This window comes from Vanellus vanellus (assembly GCF_965231255.1).
Source record: "Vanellus vanellus genome assembly, chromosome: 1".
In the NCBI taxonomy this organism is placed as follows: domain Eukaryota; kingdom Metazoa; phylum Chordata; class Aves; order Charadriiformes; family Charadriidae; genus Vanellus; species Vanellus vanellus.
The window spans coordinates 164207908-164224790 of NC_138905.1; the positions used below are offsets into that span (position 1 = coordinate 164207908).

At 37.3% G+C, this 16883-nt stretch overlaps 1 protein-coding gene across 1 annotated transcript in view; it reads left to right on the top strand.

Moving 5' to 3' along the window:
- DZIP1 (DAZ interacting zinc finger protein 1) overlaps window positions 1-16883 on the top strand; it is a 37750-nt gene that overhangs the window by 10489 nt on the left and 10378 nt on the right. Inside the window, exons 7-11 of the mRNA XM_082498223.1 lie at window positions 723-785; window positions 2062-2202; window positions 5306-5354; window positions 6667-6723; window positions 13931-13990. Coding sequence (XP_082354349.1) covers window positions 723-785; window positions 2062-2202; window positions 5306-5354; window positions 6667-6723; window positions 13931-13990 — 370 coding nt within the window. The remainder of the gene's footprint in view (window positions 1-722; window positions 786-2061; window positions 2203-5305; window positions 5355-6666; window positions 6724-13930; window positions 13991-16883) is intronic.

Genomic DNA, 16883 nt, shown 5'->3' on the forward strand with positions numbered 1-16883 from the left:
TTGCTCTGAGACTCACCTGCATGTCCGTGTTCCTATAAAAAAAAAAAAAAGAGTTGTGAGGTCTTTGGAAGTACCCACAAACCTTTTTACTCTTTTTTTTTTTTTTTTTTTTTTTTTTGATACTTTGAGACATGCATTATATATTTCATGGTTCTTGGGATGTGAGGGTCTTTATATACTGCTGGTATCATCCAGAAGTTTGGTCACTTTTGCTCAAAGATTTGGAAAACTCAGTGAGTTTTACTTTGTTTTTTATTTAATCAAAGAAAATTTGATTCACTCTAAAACTCATATATTAAAACTGTTTTATCATCATTACACAAAATACATTGTTAATTAGTGCCTGAAATGACATTTTTGGGAAAAAAAACCTGCTCTTACTACTATTACTACACAGATGTATCAAAATACCTGTGTATTTCTCACTCACAGTCACTATATGTACAAATCAAGGAACAAATACATAGTTTCTAGAGTGATTGGTAAGAAAACCATGCTCAGATGTACAAAACATGCTGATGACTGTTCTGGGTCTTAAATATGGGGTTACTCAAATTTCATATCATCAATAATCTTTTCAGTATTTATGGTTTATTTAGAAAAATAAAGCTGCATATATCAAACTAAATGGTAATGTCTTATTAACAGAAATAAAGCTGCATGTATCAAACTAGGTGGTAATGTGTTATTAACAGGAATTGATACTGATCTCATCTATGCAGGAAAGTAAGTGGACGTCTAGAATACAAGCCCTTCATCATGACCACGAGACAGAAAAGTCCCTGGTAAGTGGCACAGCAAACCACTTAAGCAAAAAGTCTCCTTTTAGTTTATTTTCTTACCGTTTCAGTAGTTCTTGATATGCTGTATTATATCTGCTGCATTAGAAAGCCTAGATCTCAAGAGTTTATATGAGTGTGTCCTCTTAGATGCATTTATTATCTCTGTATTTCTGTTATGCCAGTATCTTGGTATTTCAGTTAAGGCTAGGGTTGAAACAGAATTTATCATTTCAGAATCTGACAGACATCTGAAACTGTATCTCTCTTTTGAAGAGCTTACAACGAATTATGTGAGCACTGTATTATACAATGTTTTCTGTGCTATGTGGATATGCTGGATAGTTGAGATATAACTTGCCAACACATAGCTTTCATCTGCCCTGTACCTTCTGCTACCATGGACCTTGGCATATGTCTCAATCTTTTTTTTCTCTTTTCTATCACTTCTCTGCTGCTTTTTCTGTTGTAGCTTTCTAATGCAGAATCTGTCCAGCTTTTCCAGGAAAAGACACCATGGCATGTTATTTTGCATCAGTTTATATATTTTACTATACAAAGCTTTATTCCTCAGATTTTTTTTTGTCTGCATTTCTTTTTAATCTCTTTCCTGCTTTGTTTCTCTTGCTTCTTTTCCTTTCATTTTCCTTTCATCTGCGTGACCGTGTAAGAACTGAGCAGATCATAGTGGTCTGACCAATACTTCTCCTCCTCTGGCAAGAAATCAGTGGGGAGGAACCATGGAACATTCCCCAAAAAGGATGTAGTTAATGATACACCCACATACAATGCAAGAATAGAATAAGGGAGGAGTACTGTAAGTATTACTTTTGGGATGGTGCACCTAAAATATTTCTCCCTTTCTTCTACATTCAGAACTAATATATTAGGTTTATCATGCAAATTCACATCTCATCACCTTAAAATATCATTATTTGGCACTGTTTATAACCAAACCATTTTTATAGAGTTGTATGCTTTTTCCTGCAATCTTATTTTTAGGCAATCTCAGCAGTGTGTTTATATGTACGTTTCTTTGTATTGCAATTTAGGTAGTCTTCCTTGTGTAAATAAAAAGTGATCCAGACAACTGTTTTGCAATATATGCAAGTCCCAATGAGATCATAGGAGCCATTATGTTTTTACTGAAAAAAAAGTGTTAAAAATATTTAAATGTGACACTCGCTTGTTTAAACTTTATAGCATTAAAATGCTCTATATAATATTAAAATACTTTATATAATATTAATATGAAGTTACTTTTCTTCTGATTGCTTTCTAGCTACTGTCACAGATTGAGAAGCTTAAATCGTCAGTGAGAGAAGACCTGAATAAAAACAACACCTTTTACAAGAGGAGGATAGAAGAATTGGGGCAGAGGCTTCAGGAGCAGAATGATCTGATTATTACTCAGAAGAAGCAGGTCTGTTTTGTGAAGTGCTCTGTTTCAGAGAGCATAGGACATAGAGAAATATTTTACTAGCATTTGGTCTTTATCTCTGGGTGCATAGTTACTATTCCCAATTTGTAGTAATATTGCTGTAGTAGTTTTGTTACGCTTTGGAAGTTATGTTGATAAATAAGAATAGATCTGGAAAAGAGACACAGGAATGTAAACCAGGAATTAAAACACAATTTAGAAGGAAAGGGATAATAAACCAAATGTCTTTAGTAAGTTCAACATAAAGTTAAAAGACTACTAGGTCACAGTCATCGAAGACCTCTGCAGATGAAAACTTTCTGATGGTGAACACAAAATAATCATAATGAAAATTAGTGTTTGAAATCTGAAAATACATGACTTCTCACTCTAAAAGTATCATTTTGGTCACTGAGAGAATAATTAATTAAATGATTACTGTATGAAATTTAACAAGAGCAAGTGGCAGTTTCTCCACCTGGGACGGTGTAATCCTGGTGGTACATACAAACTGGGGGACAAGAGGTGAATATGAGTCAGTGGTGTGTCCTGGCAGCCAAAAGGGCCAACTCTGTCTTGAGGTGCATCAAGCACAGCATCACTAGTTGGTCCAGGGAGGAGATTGTCCCACTCCGCACTGCAGTGGTGCAGCCCCACCTCAAGTACTCTGTGTAGTTTTGGGCACCTCAATATAAGAAGGACATAAAGCTATTAGAGTGTGTCCAGAGGAGGGAAACCGAGATGGTGAAAGGTCTCAAGGGCAAGCTTTCATAGGAGCAGCTGAGGTCACTTGGCTTGTTCAGCTTGGAGAAGGCCAAGGGGTGATCTCATTGCAGTCTGCAACTTTCTCAAGGAGGGCAGTGGAGGTGGAGATGCTGATCTCCTGTCTCTGGTGACCAGCAACAGGACAGGAGGAAATGGAATGAAGCTGCATCAGGGGAAGTTCGGATTGGACATTGGGAAAAGGTTCTTCACTGAAAGGGTGGTTGGTCAGTGGAACAGGCTCCCCAGGGAAGTGGTCAGGGCACCAAGCCTGTCAGAGTTCGAGTCTCTGGTCGACACTTTTAGTCATATGGTTTAGTTTTAGGTCATCCTGTGAGGAGCAGGGAGTTGGACTCGATGATCCTTATGGGTCCCTTCCAACTTGAGATAGTCTGTTATTGTGTGATGAAATTATTTATTTGGAAATGAATTGATTTTGCTTAAATTACACTTTTGTCAAACATAATTATAGATTTTTTGAGGTGATTGGTGGGTGAAGATCTGGGTGTTCTGGATTTTAGACTATAGCGTGATTATGCAGTCCTTACAGCCTATTCCTCTGGTTGCTGCGTTCTTTACAAATCAACATCTGATTTTACACATTTTTGTTGATATTAATGTTAAAACTACACTTAAGTGTTTAAAAAATTGGAAAGACAAATAATAGCTTTTACAACTCAACTAATTTGATAGCTGGAGCAATAGAGGACTTAATCCTAGACAAATTACTTGCAGTAAAGTGACCTTTTAAAAAAAACAGTATGATCACAGATGTGAAATAGGTTCAGAGGGATCAGAGTTTGGTGTTTGTGAAATACAATTGTGAAGATCTACATTCTCCATACCTGGAAACTGGAAGGGCTTGAGAAATAGCTAACACTTTTGTAAAATCCAAACTGAATGGACAGTGAATTGGGGCATTACTGGCTACATCCAAACAGATAAATAAAAGGGGACCAAGGTCCAATATCTTGTGCCAGCTCCAGCTGATGTTGACTGTGGTTGGGGTTTAGCTTCTGTTTTGGGAATTGGAGTGCAGAACATTGTTTTAATGATACAGGATTCACAGGTTTCTTGTTTTCTTTATATCGAATTACAGCCAGCTTGTTTCCTCTACACTCTTATTCTGTTCAGTGCACGTCTTGGGTGTCAAATAGACAACACTGCAGAGCAGACAGGAGAACTGTTAATATATTTACAATCAATGTGTAATTAAGTGTTTCCATGGAGTGGAGCTAGACTTGCAAAATTGAACATGAATTGCTGAAGCAGAAACTATTGAAACTGTAGGTGCTGGAGTGGCCCATAAGCCCACTCTCATTTCCGTTTATAGGTTGTAATAACAGGGTGTACAAAGCATGAGTTCACATAAGACAACAAACAGAAATAAATTTTCAACATTCATTGAGCATGAATGAAATATGCATTAGGCAGTAGAATAAAGTTCCATAAAAGTGGTATTTTTCTCCCCAAATCATAAACAATAATTTCTGTTACGGAATAGTACTGTGTCGTGGTTTAGGCCAAATTGGCTACTGGGGACCTGGGGGACCCCAGATGGGACCGACAGATGCCCCCCTCTACCCCTCTTCAAAAAGAGAGGCAGAGGAGGGAAAAAGAGACTTATGAGTTTAGAAGGAACTAAACTACTTTAATGAAATATTATTAATAAAATAAAATAATAAAAAAAAGAAATATATACAAAACCGTATCAAGCTCCTGAGATGATAATCATGACACCAGCTGGCACTGGGGCAGTCCCAGGCTGGACTCAGTGATGGACAGGAACTGGATTCCGGATCTGCATTCGGGATCGGGATCACAGGCAGACAAACAGACATGAGTCCTCCTCAGACATTGGCCATTGAAGGAAGAGAGCTGACCCTTTGATCCCTCAGCTTTTATACTGAGCATGAGGCAGATGGGATGGAATACCCTGTTGGTCAGTTTTGGGTCACCTGTCCTGTCCACTCCTCCCTGCAGGTGGGACCCCACTATGCTTTTCCGCTTCCGACCCTCCAACGTGGCAAATAACAAAGTTGGTTGGCCTTGGGGGTTACAGCAATAAGTATAAGCAGGAGCCTCTCTGCATGCCATGCCTGGGCATCAGCTATAGACAGTTGGTCTTATCACTCTGAGAGAGTGAACATTGTCTGCACAATATGCTGTTAATTTCAGTAGTTAGAAGAGGCCTAACTAAGAAGCAAAGTTACTGAACAAAATTGGTTCTGTTTTACCTCAAACCAGGACATACTGAAACCATGTGTTTTGTACTAAATATGTATTTCAAGATATCAATCATTTACATTTGTAACTATTTATGTATCTATCTTTTCTCTTTTAGATAAAAGAATTGTCCACAAGATCAGTTGCAAGCATTAAACAATATGATGGTAAGTACAAACTGTAAGAAAAAGCAGATTTTGTTTCTGATTTCAGCAGCTTGGCTGAAAGAAATGTTACAATTCATTAAAAAATATGGACAACTTTACTAACTAAATATTGAAATCAAATCAATACTGGTAATTCATTTGTATTTCACAGGGTGCCTACCGTTTCCATGCCATTTTCAAAGTTCACGTTTTGCAGCTGTAAGGACTTCTAGTGTGCAAATATTGCTTGAGTAGTGAAGAAATGTGAAATATAGCAACTCGAGTTTGTATTATGTAAACAACTTTTGGTTTTCCTTTATGAAGCATAATTTTAATTGTTTTTTCATGCTTGACTGTCCTTAGGCTGCAGAACTCACAAAAGGGAAAATACTGAAAGAGTAGACAAAATGAATTAATTTATCAGTTAATATACAGATGTTCAAAGAATTTTAAGAACTCTGTTATTCTTTGCACTCTGTGCAATGCTTTAACATCTGAAGTCCATTACAAATAGCTAAATGTGATAACAGTATTTTGGGATGCAGTCTTGCACCACAAACACATGTATAGTTGATGCTGCAGTTGCGGTGACTTGAAATAAATTTATTGCAATAGAAGATGACAGCTGGATTAATTCGAATTCCAGTTTGGAAACCATCTTGCTTTATCAGCAGGACATTTGCTTGAACTGCATCTAACAGCAGAGGGTAGGTTAGTTTGAGGAGAGCATAGTAATAGTATGGCTGTATGGCTTCTCAACTAGAGCTGGTCACGTTTGGCCACACTGAAGCACAGGCCATTCACGCAAGTGAATTTGCTTTTAGGCCCCAAGCTGATCTGAGGAATGCAGAATTGAAGTGATAATTCACTCCAAGGCTACACTGTATACATGTTTATATATAGGGTTTGCACTGATTTGTATGAAATGTGGATGGAGCAGATCCTCTTTGGAGAATACAAGTGTTGATCAGGCTAGACTTAATTAAGTAGCTTTGGGCCAGGGCTTCTTCCCTGGGAAACAAAGACAACATACAGACATGACCAAAGGGATGATCTGACTAGTGCAGGTTCACATTCCAGTTCAGTGACAATTTAATTATTAGTTTCTTTTCCTGGTTGTAGAAGTATTAAAATTCTTTAGCCTATAAAGAGATGTGCTTTTATGTTGTGAAGGGCCAATTTTTACTTTGTAAACTATTGGTTTACAGTAATATGCCAAAAATTGCATCTTTCATAAATCTGATTAAATTTTGCAACATTTATGAATCTGTACATGTTTGTTATTGTTCACTATAATACGTTTACATTATTTTTTACTTCCATGCTATTTTAGTGAACACTACTGTAGAGCACCTTGAAGAATCTAAACCAAGTCTACCAGTGATGCACGGTAAGTTTTTTTGATAGGTCCAGATCCAGTTCTTTCAAATCTAACCCACTGTCTTCTCAAATGTGTTGCCTGTCAAATCATAGCTGTAAGAGTAGTTGTATTGAAAGAGTGTAATTTGAATTGCTTTGCTGCATGTCAGCATTGAGAATTCCCATGAAGTAATTGTAAAGATGCACTATTGGAAAGAATAAATGAAAACCAAAATAAAATAGTTTGAGAATATTTCCTAGCGTGTGTATAGTATTGGAGCACTTTAAGGTAAATGAAACAAACCGAGGAAATAAAATTATGTTTTATTCTAGAAAATATGCTTATTTTCTGGTATATGCATATACTGGATAGAATAATAGAATCGTTTTGGTTGGAAGAGACCTTTAAGATTATCAAGTCCAACTGTTAATCTTGGACTGCCAAGTTGCCACTAAACCATGTCCCTCATAGTTACATGCATATAATGGCATTTGTATAGAGAAAAATGTGGAAATCTTTGTCTATAAGTCTTGAAATTATAATTTTCATGTGACTTCAAATGTCAAGGAGGAAAAATACAGACGACAATCAAAATAGACAGTCATCCCATATAGATAGTTCTTCCTGAGTATAACTGTAGTTACATATAGATCATTATTTAGTTATTTTAATTTGTGGCATTATGATATAGTTTAATAGTGGGAAGCAATGAACCCTCATTTATATTGTTTGGTGCTTTGTGAAAATAGTTTTCACTTTTTTCTCAGTATGCAAAGTAATGGAGAGCATTGTTACCATACCAATATTATGTGATCAAATAATTCTTCACTTTCATTTCAAGTAGGAAAGTAATAGGAAAAATTTACTTTGAGCAAGTAAAATGTTTAAATGTTAAAACCATTTTATAAATTGAGTTATTGAACTATAATTAAATAATTATTTTTATTATTATTTCTCTTCATTTTAAAACCTGTCAAGGGGAGAGGAAATGGAATTTGTCTAAGAAAAATGTACAGAATTTTTCAGCATATTCAAAAAATTCTGAAAAGGCATATGGGAAGAAGGAGCGATATGCAACAGAAGCTTTATGAAGTGTTGATTTCAAAATATTTGTTGTGTCAGGAATTGTTAAACTAAGAAAAAGAGATTTTTATTATATGGTAAAATTATTTTAATAATACAGAGATTTCTTACAAACCTAGGCAAGGTAGCTGTTCATTGCTAGAAGCTGTTTAAGTGAAACTATATAGATGAAACATTGTTGTGTGGAGACAAACAATAATATATTACATATAGATTATTAATAATAGTATTTTAAATAAGCCAATTATTTTTCATTCAAACCAACTTCATTGCACCAACACAGTAGTGCTGGTTCTAGCTAAGAGATCTCACAGCAAGTAACTTTGCTATTGCCCTGAATTTAAGAAACGAGTTTTGTGAAGAATGTTGCTGCTAAGAGCTTACACACCAGGCTTGTCAAGCATTGCTTTCTTAGTGCATTTACTTTCATTTGGAGTGCGGAGGAAAACAATTCTGTGAACATTAGTATTTTCTGTACTTGACAATTTATATCAGCTCATTCAGATCTTTCCTGGTGTCTTGCTGCTCCAAATATGAAGTCTGTGACACATTATGAAACTTCTTGAGATAGAAAAGGCTGTTCCTGCCATTGATATACAAAAGATTCGCTAGCAGTTTATTGTAAAACCTCAAAGAAGGTGTTTCCTTCAGATTCCTTTGCTGATGATTATTTTATTTATCTCTGCAGGTCTCTCTGTCTGTCCCCTTTCTTCCCTTCTGGATTTTTTTTAAACTTAACCCTACCTAATTTCTGGATATAAAGGTTAGCAGAAATTATAGTGTCTTTCCCACAATTTTCATGGCTACTCAAGGGATTGACTTACATACTGAATTAAGACATCATGGCTGCATCTCATGCCATTACGAAAATGGAAGTGCTTGCTGGTAACTTCTGTAGACAAATTTATTTAGCACAGAGCATCTCTGAAATCACAGGAGCTTTCCTACCAAACAATTGCCTGCATATGGAGTATCTTCCTTTTCTTTCTTTTTTTCTGTTTGAAAGAAAATTAATTCTGGAAAAGGTTCTCTTATGTGAACTTAAGTACACTTTTCAAAGTTGCCTGGAAGCTTTTGCATCCTAAGATTAGTTCTGCACATCTTAAATCTGCACTATGAAAAGATACCCAAATTACAAATGAGGTATCTTAGGTGTAAAGTAGTGGAATAACTGTGTTAGCCTGGTGCTTTTTTGTTCATGTTCCTGATTTCTTGGGAGAGCTAATAGTCTGACTTGAACGCCATCCTGGCTCACCATTCTTCTCTCAGTTTCTGAGCTAGCTGTAAGGTTTTGTGCAGATATATCTTAAATCTTATCTTCAAAGATTACTTAAGTCTCACAAAAAGGCAATGGATTAATTATGATGTTTTAAAATCATATTTTAAAATCAGACTTTGGCTCCTGTTTTACTCTTGAAATGTTGATACTTGTTCAATATTTAATCTTTGTTAGGTCAAGAGTACTAGGTGGAATTGAAGACAGTAGTTAAAAATCAAAGATCTTAACTAGATTGTCCATTAAAACCTATGACTTGGTCTTCAAATGTGGTGTGGACTAAGGCCCAGCTATCAGTAGGGACATAACAGAAGCATCTGAGGAAAATTTAGTCAACGTAGTCTTCCTAGCCAGTTAACAGAGAAAAGGGGCACTTTCAGAGTTTGGTTCAGCTGAACTAAGATCTGAATTGCTCTTTGAAGCTGCCCGTGTCTCTTCGTTGAATGTAGGAGGAGTCTGAGATGGCTAGGCTCCTAACTTAGAGGCCTCAGGTAAGTGTCAAAAATTTATCGTATTTAAGAATATTGGGTTAAAAATAATATTTATACTGCTTATGTGCAGTATATGGCTTCCTATCGATTAGTTAGAAAAATATATGAAGTGCATTGATTCGAAGTTGACAGTCAAAATTACAGGTATCACAGATTAAGTGTGGCAGGTCTTTGAATGTGAAATTTGAGTATAAATTAAAGGAGTACGTAATGACTATAGCCATGGCTTACATTCCTTATGCCTTTAAGAATTGCAGCAATTGACAGCAAACAAGCTTTACATTTCATCCTTGGTTTTCATATTGCAAGTGCAAAGTTCTTACTGTAGGTGATACTCTGCTATAGATAATTGTAACAGTTCTGTTCAGGCCAAAAGTACTTTAGCATTTCATATTTCAGAGTAAATAGACAGTATTTCTCCTTTAAATATTGGCCAGAAGACTGCTTTTCCAATAGTGCTGTCAGAATATTAGGGTATTTTAAACTAGTAGATAAGAACAGACAAACAATATATGATATGCTTGAAATATACACAGCCTGAATTTTTCATTATTGTTAGACATATTTTCCTATTCCACCTACATAGAAATTGTCTTCAAATATTATTTAAAACCGATATTCAATGATTTGTCGAAGTATGCACGCACATAATTTTTCAGTAGTATAATTATCCACTGAAGAAATTAAGGCAAACTGTACTTTTGATACGTCTATCTCTCCACACATAGTACCTGGCAAAGAAGATATTCTGGACGATGTGGCATGACAGACACATCATTGTGGAAGTCATCTTCAGGTTGCTGGCCTTCATGATGACTAGTATTAATATGGCTGGATTCAGGCCAGTGAGATATGAATATGACCGGCCTGCATTGAAACTGGTGTTGGAAGCTAGGTTCAAGCCTAAGGCTGACAGGAACCATTCTTCTGAGGGTTAGGTTTGGAACTGAGGCTGACTGATGACATACGGTGAGGATGTGTCGAGAATTTGCCACTGTGCTAGCTATAGGATTTAGCAATTGTACTGTTTGGTTAGGGTCAGGTGTGGGACTGTTGGGGAGGACCGAATGAATTAGGTTTGGAGTTCGTGCCAACAGCAGCAGATGATTTATGGCAGGGTCTGCAAAGGGCTGGTGTCACCCAGAGAAAAGGTTTTACATGGAACACTGAGCTTGAGTTAGGGTTAGCATTAGGATTAGGCTTAAACTGGTATCGATTGGCAAACGAGAGTTACGGTTGCATTAAGAAGGATCAGTTAAGCAAGGTAGCAGCAGCAGAGCACGTCTGAATAGGTTTAAGTATGAAGTTGAAATTTATCTCCCTTTCATAGCCAAGAAAAAGGGGTGGAGATGAGAGCCAGGGTTCCAGTTGTGTCAATGAAGAAAGTATAATTAAGGTTGCATCTGAACTGCAAGACTGATGTAATCACCAGTTCTACCAGTACTCTGGTAGTCCAGTCTGCCTCCTGCCTTGCTTCAGCCTGCTGGGATCCACTTCCAGTAAGGCAAGGACACAGTTTGGGTATTCATCTGGAATGGGGAACAGAGAAGTGACTAGGAGCAGGTAATTTATATCTAGGTGTGAGTCCAAAAGGGAAGATAGCAGTCTGGCTAGGTTCAACACTTAGGCTACGATGAAAGCTAGGAGTAAGGTCCTGGCCAGCAAGGTCTGATGTTGAAGATGTTGATATAGAGCAGTGTCTGCTTGGCGTCAGCTGAACTAGATTTAGGACTGATAATTGAGAGGAGGGTAACTGGCTCTACTTAGGTCAGAAGTTGTAGTGATTACTTGTTTAAGGCTAACATTGGACTGTGGCTTGTTGGGATTTTGGGCAAAAAGGTCAGATGAACTAGACAAAGTTACAATAATTCAGAGGAGTTAAGATTTCAGTCTGCATCAGCAGCATTGTTTTAGATTTGAAGTTAGCAAAGACTGCTTTGTACAGATTTGATATCTAGTTGGGTAGTCAGATTTAAATGATTCCTAGAAATAAGCTTGGTAATATTTAGATGCTGCTGATTTCAAGAATGTGCACAAAGATAAGAGCTGAGAGGTCTGATCAGATGGCTAGAAGCAGCACATCTCTGGTAAACACAAGGAGAGGGCTCCTTAAGGGGGGAGATCTCCACACGTGTCTATAAACCAGAGGAGTGGTGAACCATGCCACTTTTTCTTCCATTTGATTCCAACATGATGTTTAAGAAATACCTCTTAGAATATATATAAGGTAAAGAGAAGGGAAAGGCCCGTTTATGTTGGAGAAGTTGGTGTTCCCAGATGTTGCACTCCTTCATGCCTTACCATTAGATTTCCTCTGTCATCATGCAATGAACAACAGTATTACATGAAACAGTAATAGATTTTGGGTTTGCTCTTGCAACTATTCTTTTGCTGATTTTAACTTCCTCTGCTTCTAGTATACTGAGGAAGAGAAGCATGTACTTTTATGCCAGATCAGCAGTTTATTTTCAGGTCTGAGTTGTAGGGAGTGGGCTTTTCCTGTTAAATTAAGTTACTTGACAAGGGCTTGTGCAGAGATGAGTCAGCTCCTTTAAGCAGATTGCATTTGAGTAAAGTACAGGTAAAACAAGTATAGATTAAATCCAATTACACAGCAACTGGCTTACTGTCTAGTACGTCCAGCCAAGAAACTCAGAGGCCTCAATGCAGCTAAATTAAATTCCCCCAGAACATCTCATCTGTGCTTCAAGCTCTGCCCTCCAAAACAGGCTCACTGCAGGCTTTTGGGAATGATCCCAAGCTGTGTCTGAACATTGTTTTGGAGAATGTTAGTTGGTGCAGGGCAACAGTTGTGCCAGGAGCAATAGTGTGGGGGATCATGTTCCAGTGCCCAGGAACGCTCTGGCCACTGTTAAATTTTACAGTCTTAGAGACTTTTTCAGTCAGTCTCTCAGAGTTTTTCTTTTCAGTGTTTCCATAAAATATATTGACATTTGCATCTTGTTAGCATCTTGTAATGGTGTAAGAAGCATTGTTTTAAAACTTTTTATTTAGTGCAAATTATATGGGAGCAAATCTTAAGTCTTGTAACCTGCTTGGAAAAGCAGGTGAGCAGCTAAATAGAACTGCAAGCACGGAAAGCACGAAGAGAGCAGCAGCCATACCCAAGCATTTACAACATGTTTTAGTCCCCTTTACATGGGGAATATTGGACATGTGACAGTAAGTGTCAGTTAGCTCCAAGTGCTCATTTAATTGTGATTACCCATCACTGTGCATCCATGTTTGTACCTAATTGTACGAGAAATGCTGAAGAGCAGGCATCTTTACTGCAACATCACTTCCTCCCCTTCTACCCATACAGAGTAACAAGATTTATAGTGCCAAAGGTTTCTTGTGAAAGCTGGGGCAAATGTATGTTGGCCCAAAATATTGGCCGATAAATTGTTTTCTCCTATACTGCCAGTAGTTGAATGCTGAAAGTATAGCTTGCATGTTTCTCTGTTTTTATCATAAACCCTAGAGTAAACTAAAATTCTAGTTTTCATTGAAACGAATTTATGGAAATTGCCTATTAACATTTTTGAAACCTGAATTTTTATTAGTCTACATATAAGAGATGCATGAAAATGCTTATATCTGAAGTCTATAAAGTAGTAAATAAACCGTACTCTGGCTTCATTTATATAAAGCAAATTGTACCTGACAGCCTACAGAACGATAATTTCAATATGTTTAGGAAGCTGTTTTCAGCAGAGGATGTTTCAAGATTTCTTTAAAGCACGTGATAATACTGTATTTCACTATATTGGAGTGATTGAAGGTTTTTTAAATTGGTTTTACTGGAAATTATCATATATATATAAAAATTCTGTCTTGCATGTATGGACTCAATAATTCTCTGGAATAATGAGTTAACATACTTTTTCCATATATTTTTGAGGATTTCTATGTCCATTTTACTTGCCTTGTGTAAACTTTAGTATCAAATTGCACATAAATAATATTAAAATGCACCTTATGAGAAATGAATGACAGTATTGATTTACTTAATCCTAGGTGGCCTTGTCATTGCAGATGCTTAAAAACATTCCACCTGGCCTCTGGGTGCCATTCCAGAAGGGCACGGGTTTTTCTGTAGTTGTGATGGCTTAAAACTCTGATATGTCTGAGATTACACTAGACACCCGCATTTGGGCAACTGAATCGCTCCTGAAGTGACTGTTGTATTAGGGTCTCCTCTACAAAAAAAATGTACCACCAGGGCAGTGAAGAGTCACGTTGCACTGGGTTTGTGACTGTTAAGCAGGTTGTCAGCAATCAGGAAGATTGACATAAGTGTGGTTTTTTGCCTAACTTTCCCACTCTGGACCTTGACCTTCTTCTGTCCTGTTTGTCTGGTGTTCCTGTTCTTCCTCGTTATTAGAGCAGGCACCCTTGGTGCATATGCTGGAGCCCATAGAGGAGCTTTCAGAAGAGGAGAAAGGTAATGGTTGATTCAGCTCAAAATGTAGTGGCATGTGTTTTTTTGAAAATAAAAATGTAAATATTGTTTGATACCTACAGTATTTTTTCATTGTATTTGAGTATGCTTATGTGATTTGGGTGGGAACATTCTTTGTGTCAGTCTCCTGTTTGCTATTGGTTCTTGTAAATATTATGATTTCCTTATCCAAGTTCAATATTTTTATGGAAAGCTGGCTAACTCTTTAAAGCAGGCATATTCCGTATGTCTGAAGGCACTTGAGCTAGGCAGAGCGAAAACGTTTGATGGGGAATACCCCCTTACCAGGGAATTTTTGGTGCTGACGCTATTGCAATGTATGCTCACTTCTTGTTCAAACTCTGTGTAAGAGGATAAAGAGTTCGTATAGAAGAATGAAGTTGGTGCAGGTTGAAGCTGGCTACTCTCATAGATGCACCAAAGATACTTTTGCAAGTAATCAAAGTTACACCTACCTCTAAGCAACCACAGCTCCAGCCAGGCTTGTGCAATTCTTAATGAAATCATGTAGCCCAGTGCTGGCAGCTGTTCTTGTGCTTTGTTTGAGGAGAACTTGGAGAAGGCCACATTTACAGTGACAGAAGAGGAAGCACTGCTTCATCCTGCATGCTGTTCTCCTGAAGAAGGCTTACAGTACTTTAGATGAAACACCAAATAATTGAATAGCATAATAATCTGTACAAAATTTGTACAAATCTGTACAATCTGTGCAAAAATCAAAATCAGTCTTGAACCTTATAGCCAGTGAGTTTAAAATTTGAAGGAATGATGCTGTTTTGAAAACAGAATTGTCGTCTGAATACATCTGTGCATACGTGAGAGGTTTCCCCAGGGAAAATCCAGTGACTGTGAACAATCTGAAATAGAAACTGCTTGCATTTTTGCCGTTCTTTCTGCTATTTCTCTTGCTTGCCATCTTCTCTCTTGATGGATTGTCTTTGATTCTTCTGCTGTGCCTAAAGGCATGGCCTGCAGTACAAGAGAGAGAAAGAAAGAATGCAGTCTGAAAAGCCAGACCAAGATTTTTTTTGTTTTCCATGACAGCCATTTGCAAGGGAGAGTGTGAAAATTCTTGACTTGGCGGATTATTTCATAGGATTATGTAGGAGCTGCAACAGTGGACCAGTCTTAAGGTCCCTTGTCTCCAAAGTTGTCAAATCAAGTGTTGAGGGTGCTTCTTTTTTTTTTTTTTTTTTGAAAATAAGGAATTAAGAAAACAGTTCCTTAAATAGTTGGCTCCAGCAAAGAGGATTTGGCTTGAGTTAATTAGCAAGAATTAATATTGTCATTAATTGGGATAATGCTGGATAGTCTTGTTACCTATATTAGTATGTAGTAATTATGAATTTAAAAACTATTTTCGATGGGTTTCTTTTATTGTAAGGATTAACATCTGAAAGGGACAGGATTTTCAGAAGGCTCCCTGGAGCCTTCCACTTTAAAATATCTCATATCTGGATTTCTGGGAGGATTCCATACTAGATAGTGCACCTTTTCCTGACAGAGGATGGTCTGATAACACTATCTTTCCACACTGACCAATAGTTTGCCTCTTCTAGGACTCAGCTCTCCAGCCAAATCACTTTTAATCCCACTTCTGTCAGGGACTGAGTTCTCCACACAGTTCCCAAAGGTAGTTAAGATTTCAGCCAGGTTCTGTCCTCTTCAACACAGATCTCTTATTATGGTAGCCGGACTCTTTCAGTTTTCATTACCTATAGTTCTTTCCAGGATCCATTGGAAGCCACTTCCTCAACACAACCTAAATATCATTTGTGTATCATGACGCTTTTTTTGGGTCCTCATCGGGATCCTTATCTTTCCCTTAAAGAAAACTGAAAACTAAATGGAACTGCTTTTTAAGCAATCATTGTTTAAAAATAGGAAAAGTGGTGCTTTGGGTTTTGTTGTTTGGGTTTGTTTTTTTTTTGAAAGAAAATATTGGAAAGTCACAATTTGGAATAATTCCATCATTTATACTTTTGTCTGTGGGCTGGTAAATGACTCTGCTGCCCTGTAAGTCATACTGGAAAGAGACAAAACTCCTGCCCAAGGTTTACGTTTTATTTCAGGGGGCGAATTTGGGAGTGTGGTTTACAGCCTGCCTTCCTGGGATGTTGTATATCCCTCTATGTATGCTTTGCCAGCTTTGCTGACCACTGCCAGACAGAAGCAGCTACCACGGTCCCACAGATCATTGGTTCACTTGGTCTAAGTGACATTCGGTAAAACTTTGTCTTGCCAGAGACACTTCATAGGCAGGTTCCAAATGGGTGTGTTTTGCTTCTTTACTTCCTTGTATGACCCTATAATACTTTGGGCTAGCTTAAATGTCAGATGGAAGAATCCATCCAGATGATTATTTCTTGCATAAAGTTCATGTCACTACTGACACTTAAAGTAAGGGAAAGAGATAGAAACTTCTTTGTCTGCTTTTAAGTACGTATGATGTCATAGACCTGCATAGGAGAAAACCTGACACTGAACTTTGTCCTTGAAAGAGGTCTGAAGTTAAGTATTATCCATCATGTATATTCTGTGAAATGGTCTGCCTCAGACTAAGGTTCTGTCTTTACCAAGACTTTTGAAAGTGCTACAACTTTTCAAAGATTTGATTTCAGTAGGGTGGGTTTTTTTCTTATCAGAGGACATTACATTGTTTGAAGCTTTTCTTGAGAACAATTTTGTCATATTCCTGTTTAATTCCTGCTAGAGTTCAGCTTTGGTTTGAGATACCATGTTTAGAGAACTTAAATATCAGAAGAATATCTTTCTTTATCAGAAGTTTCCAAGTACAGTTCTAAAAGTAAAGATCTTTGTTGCTAAGTATTCAGGCATATATCTTTATAGTGATTCTGTAACGAAAATAAAAGAT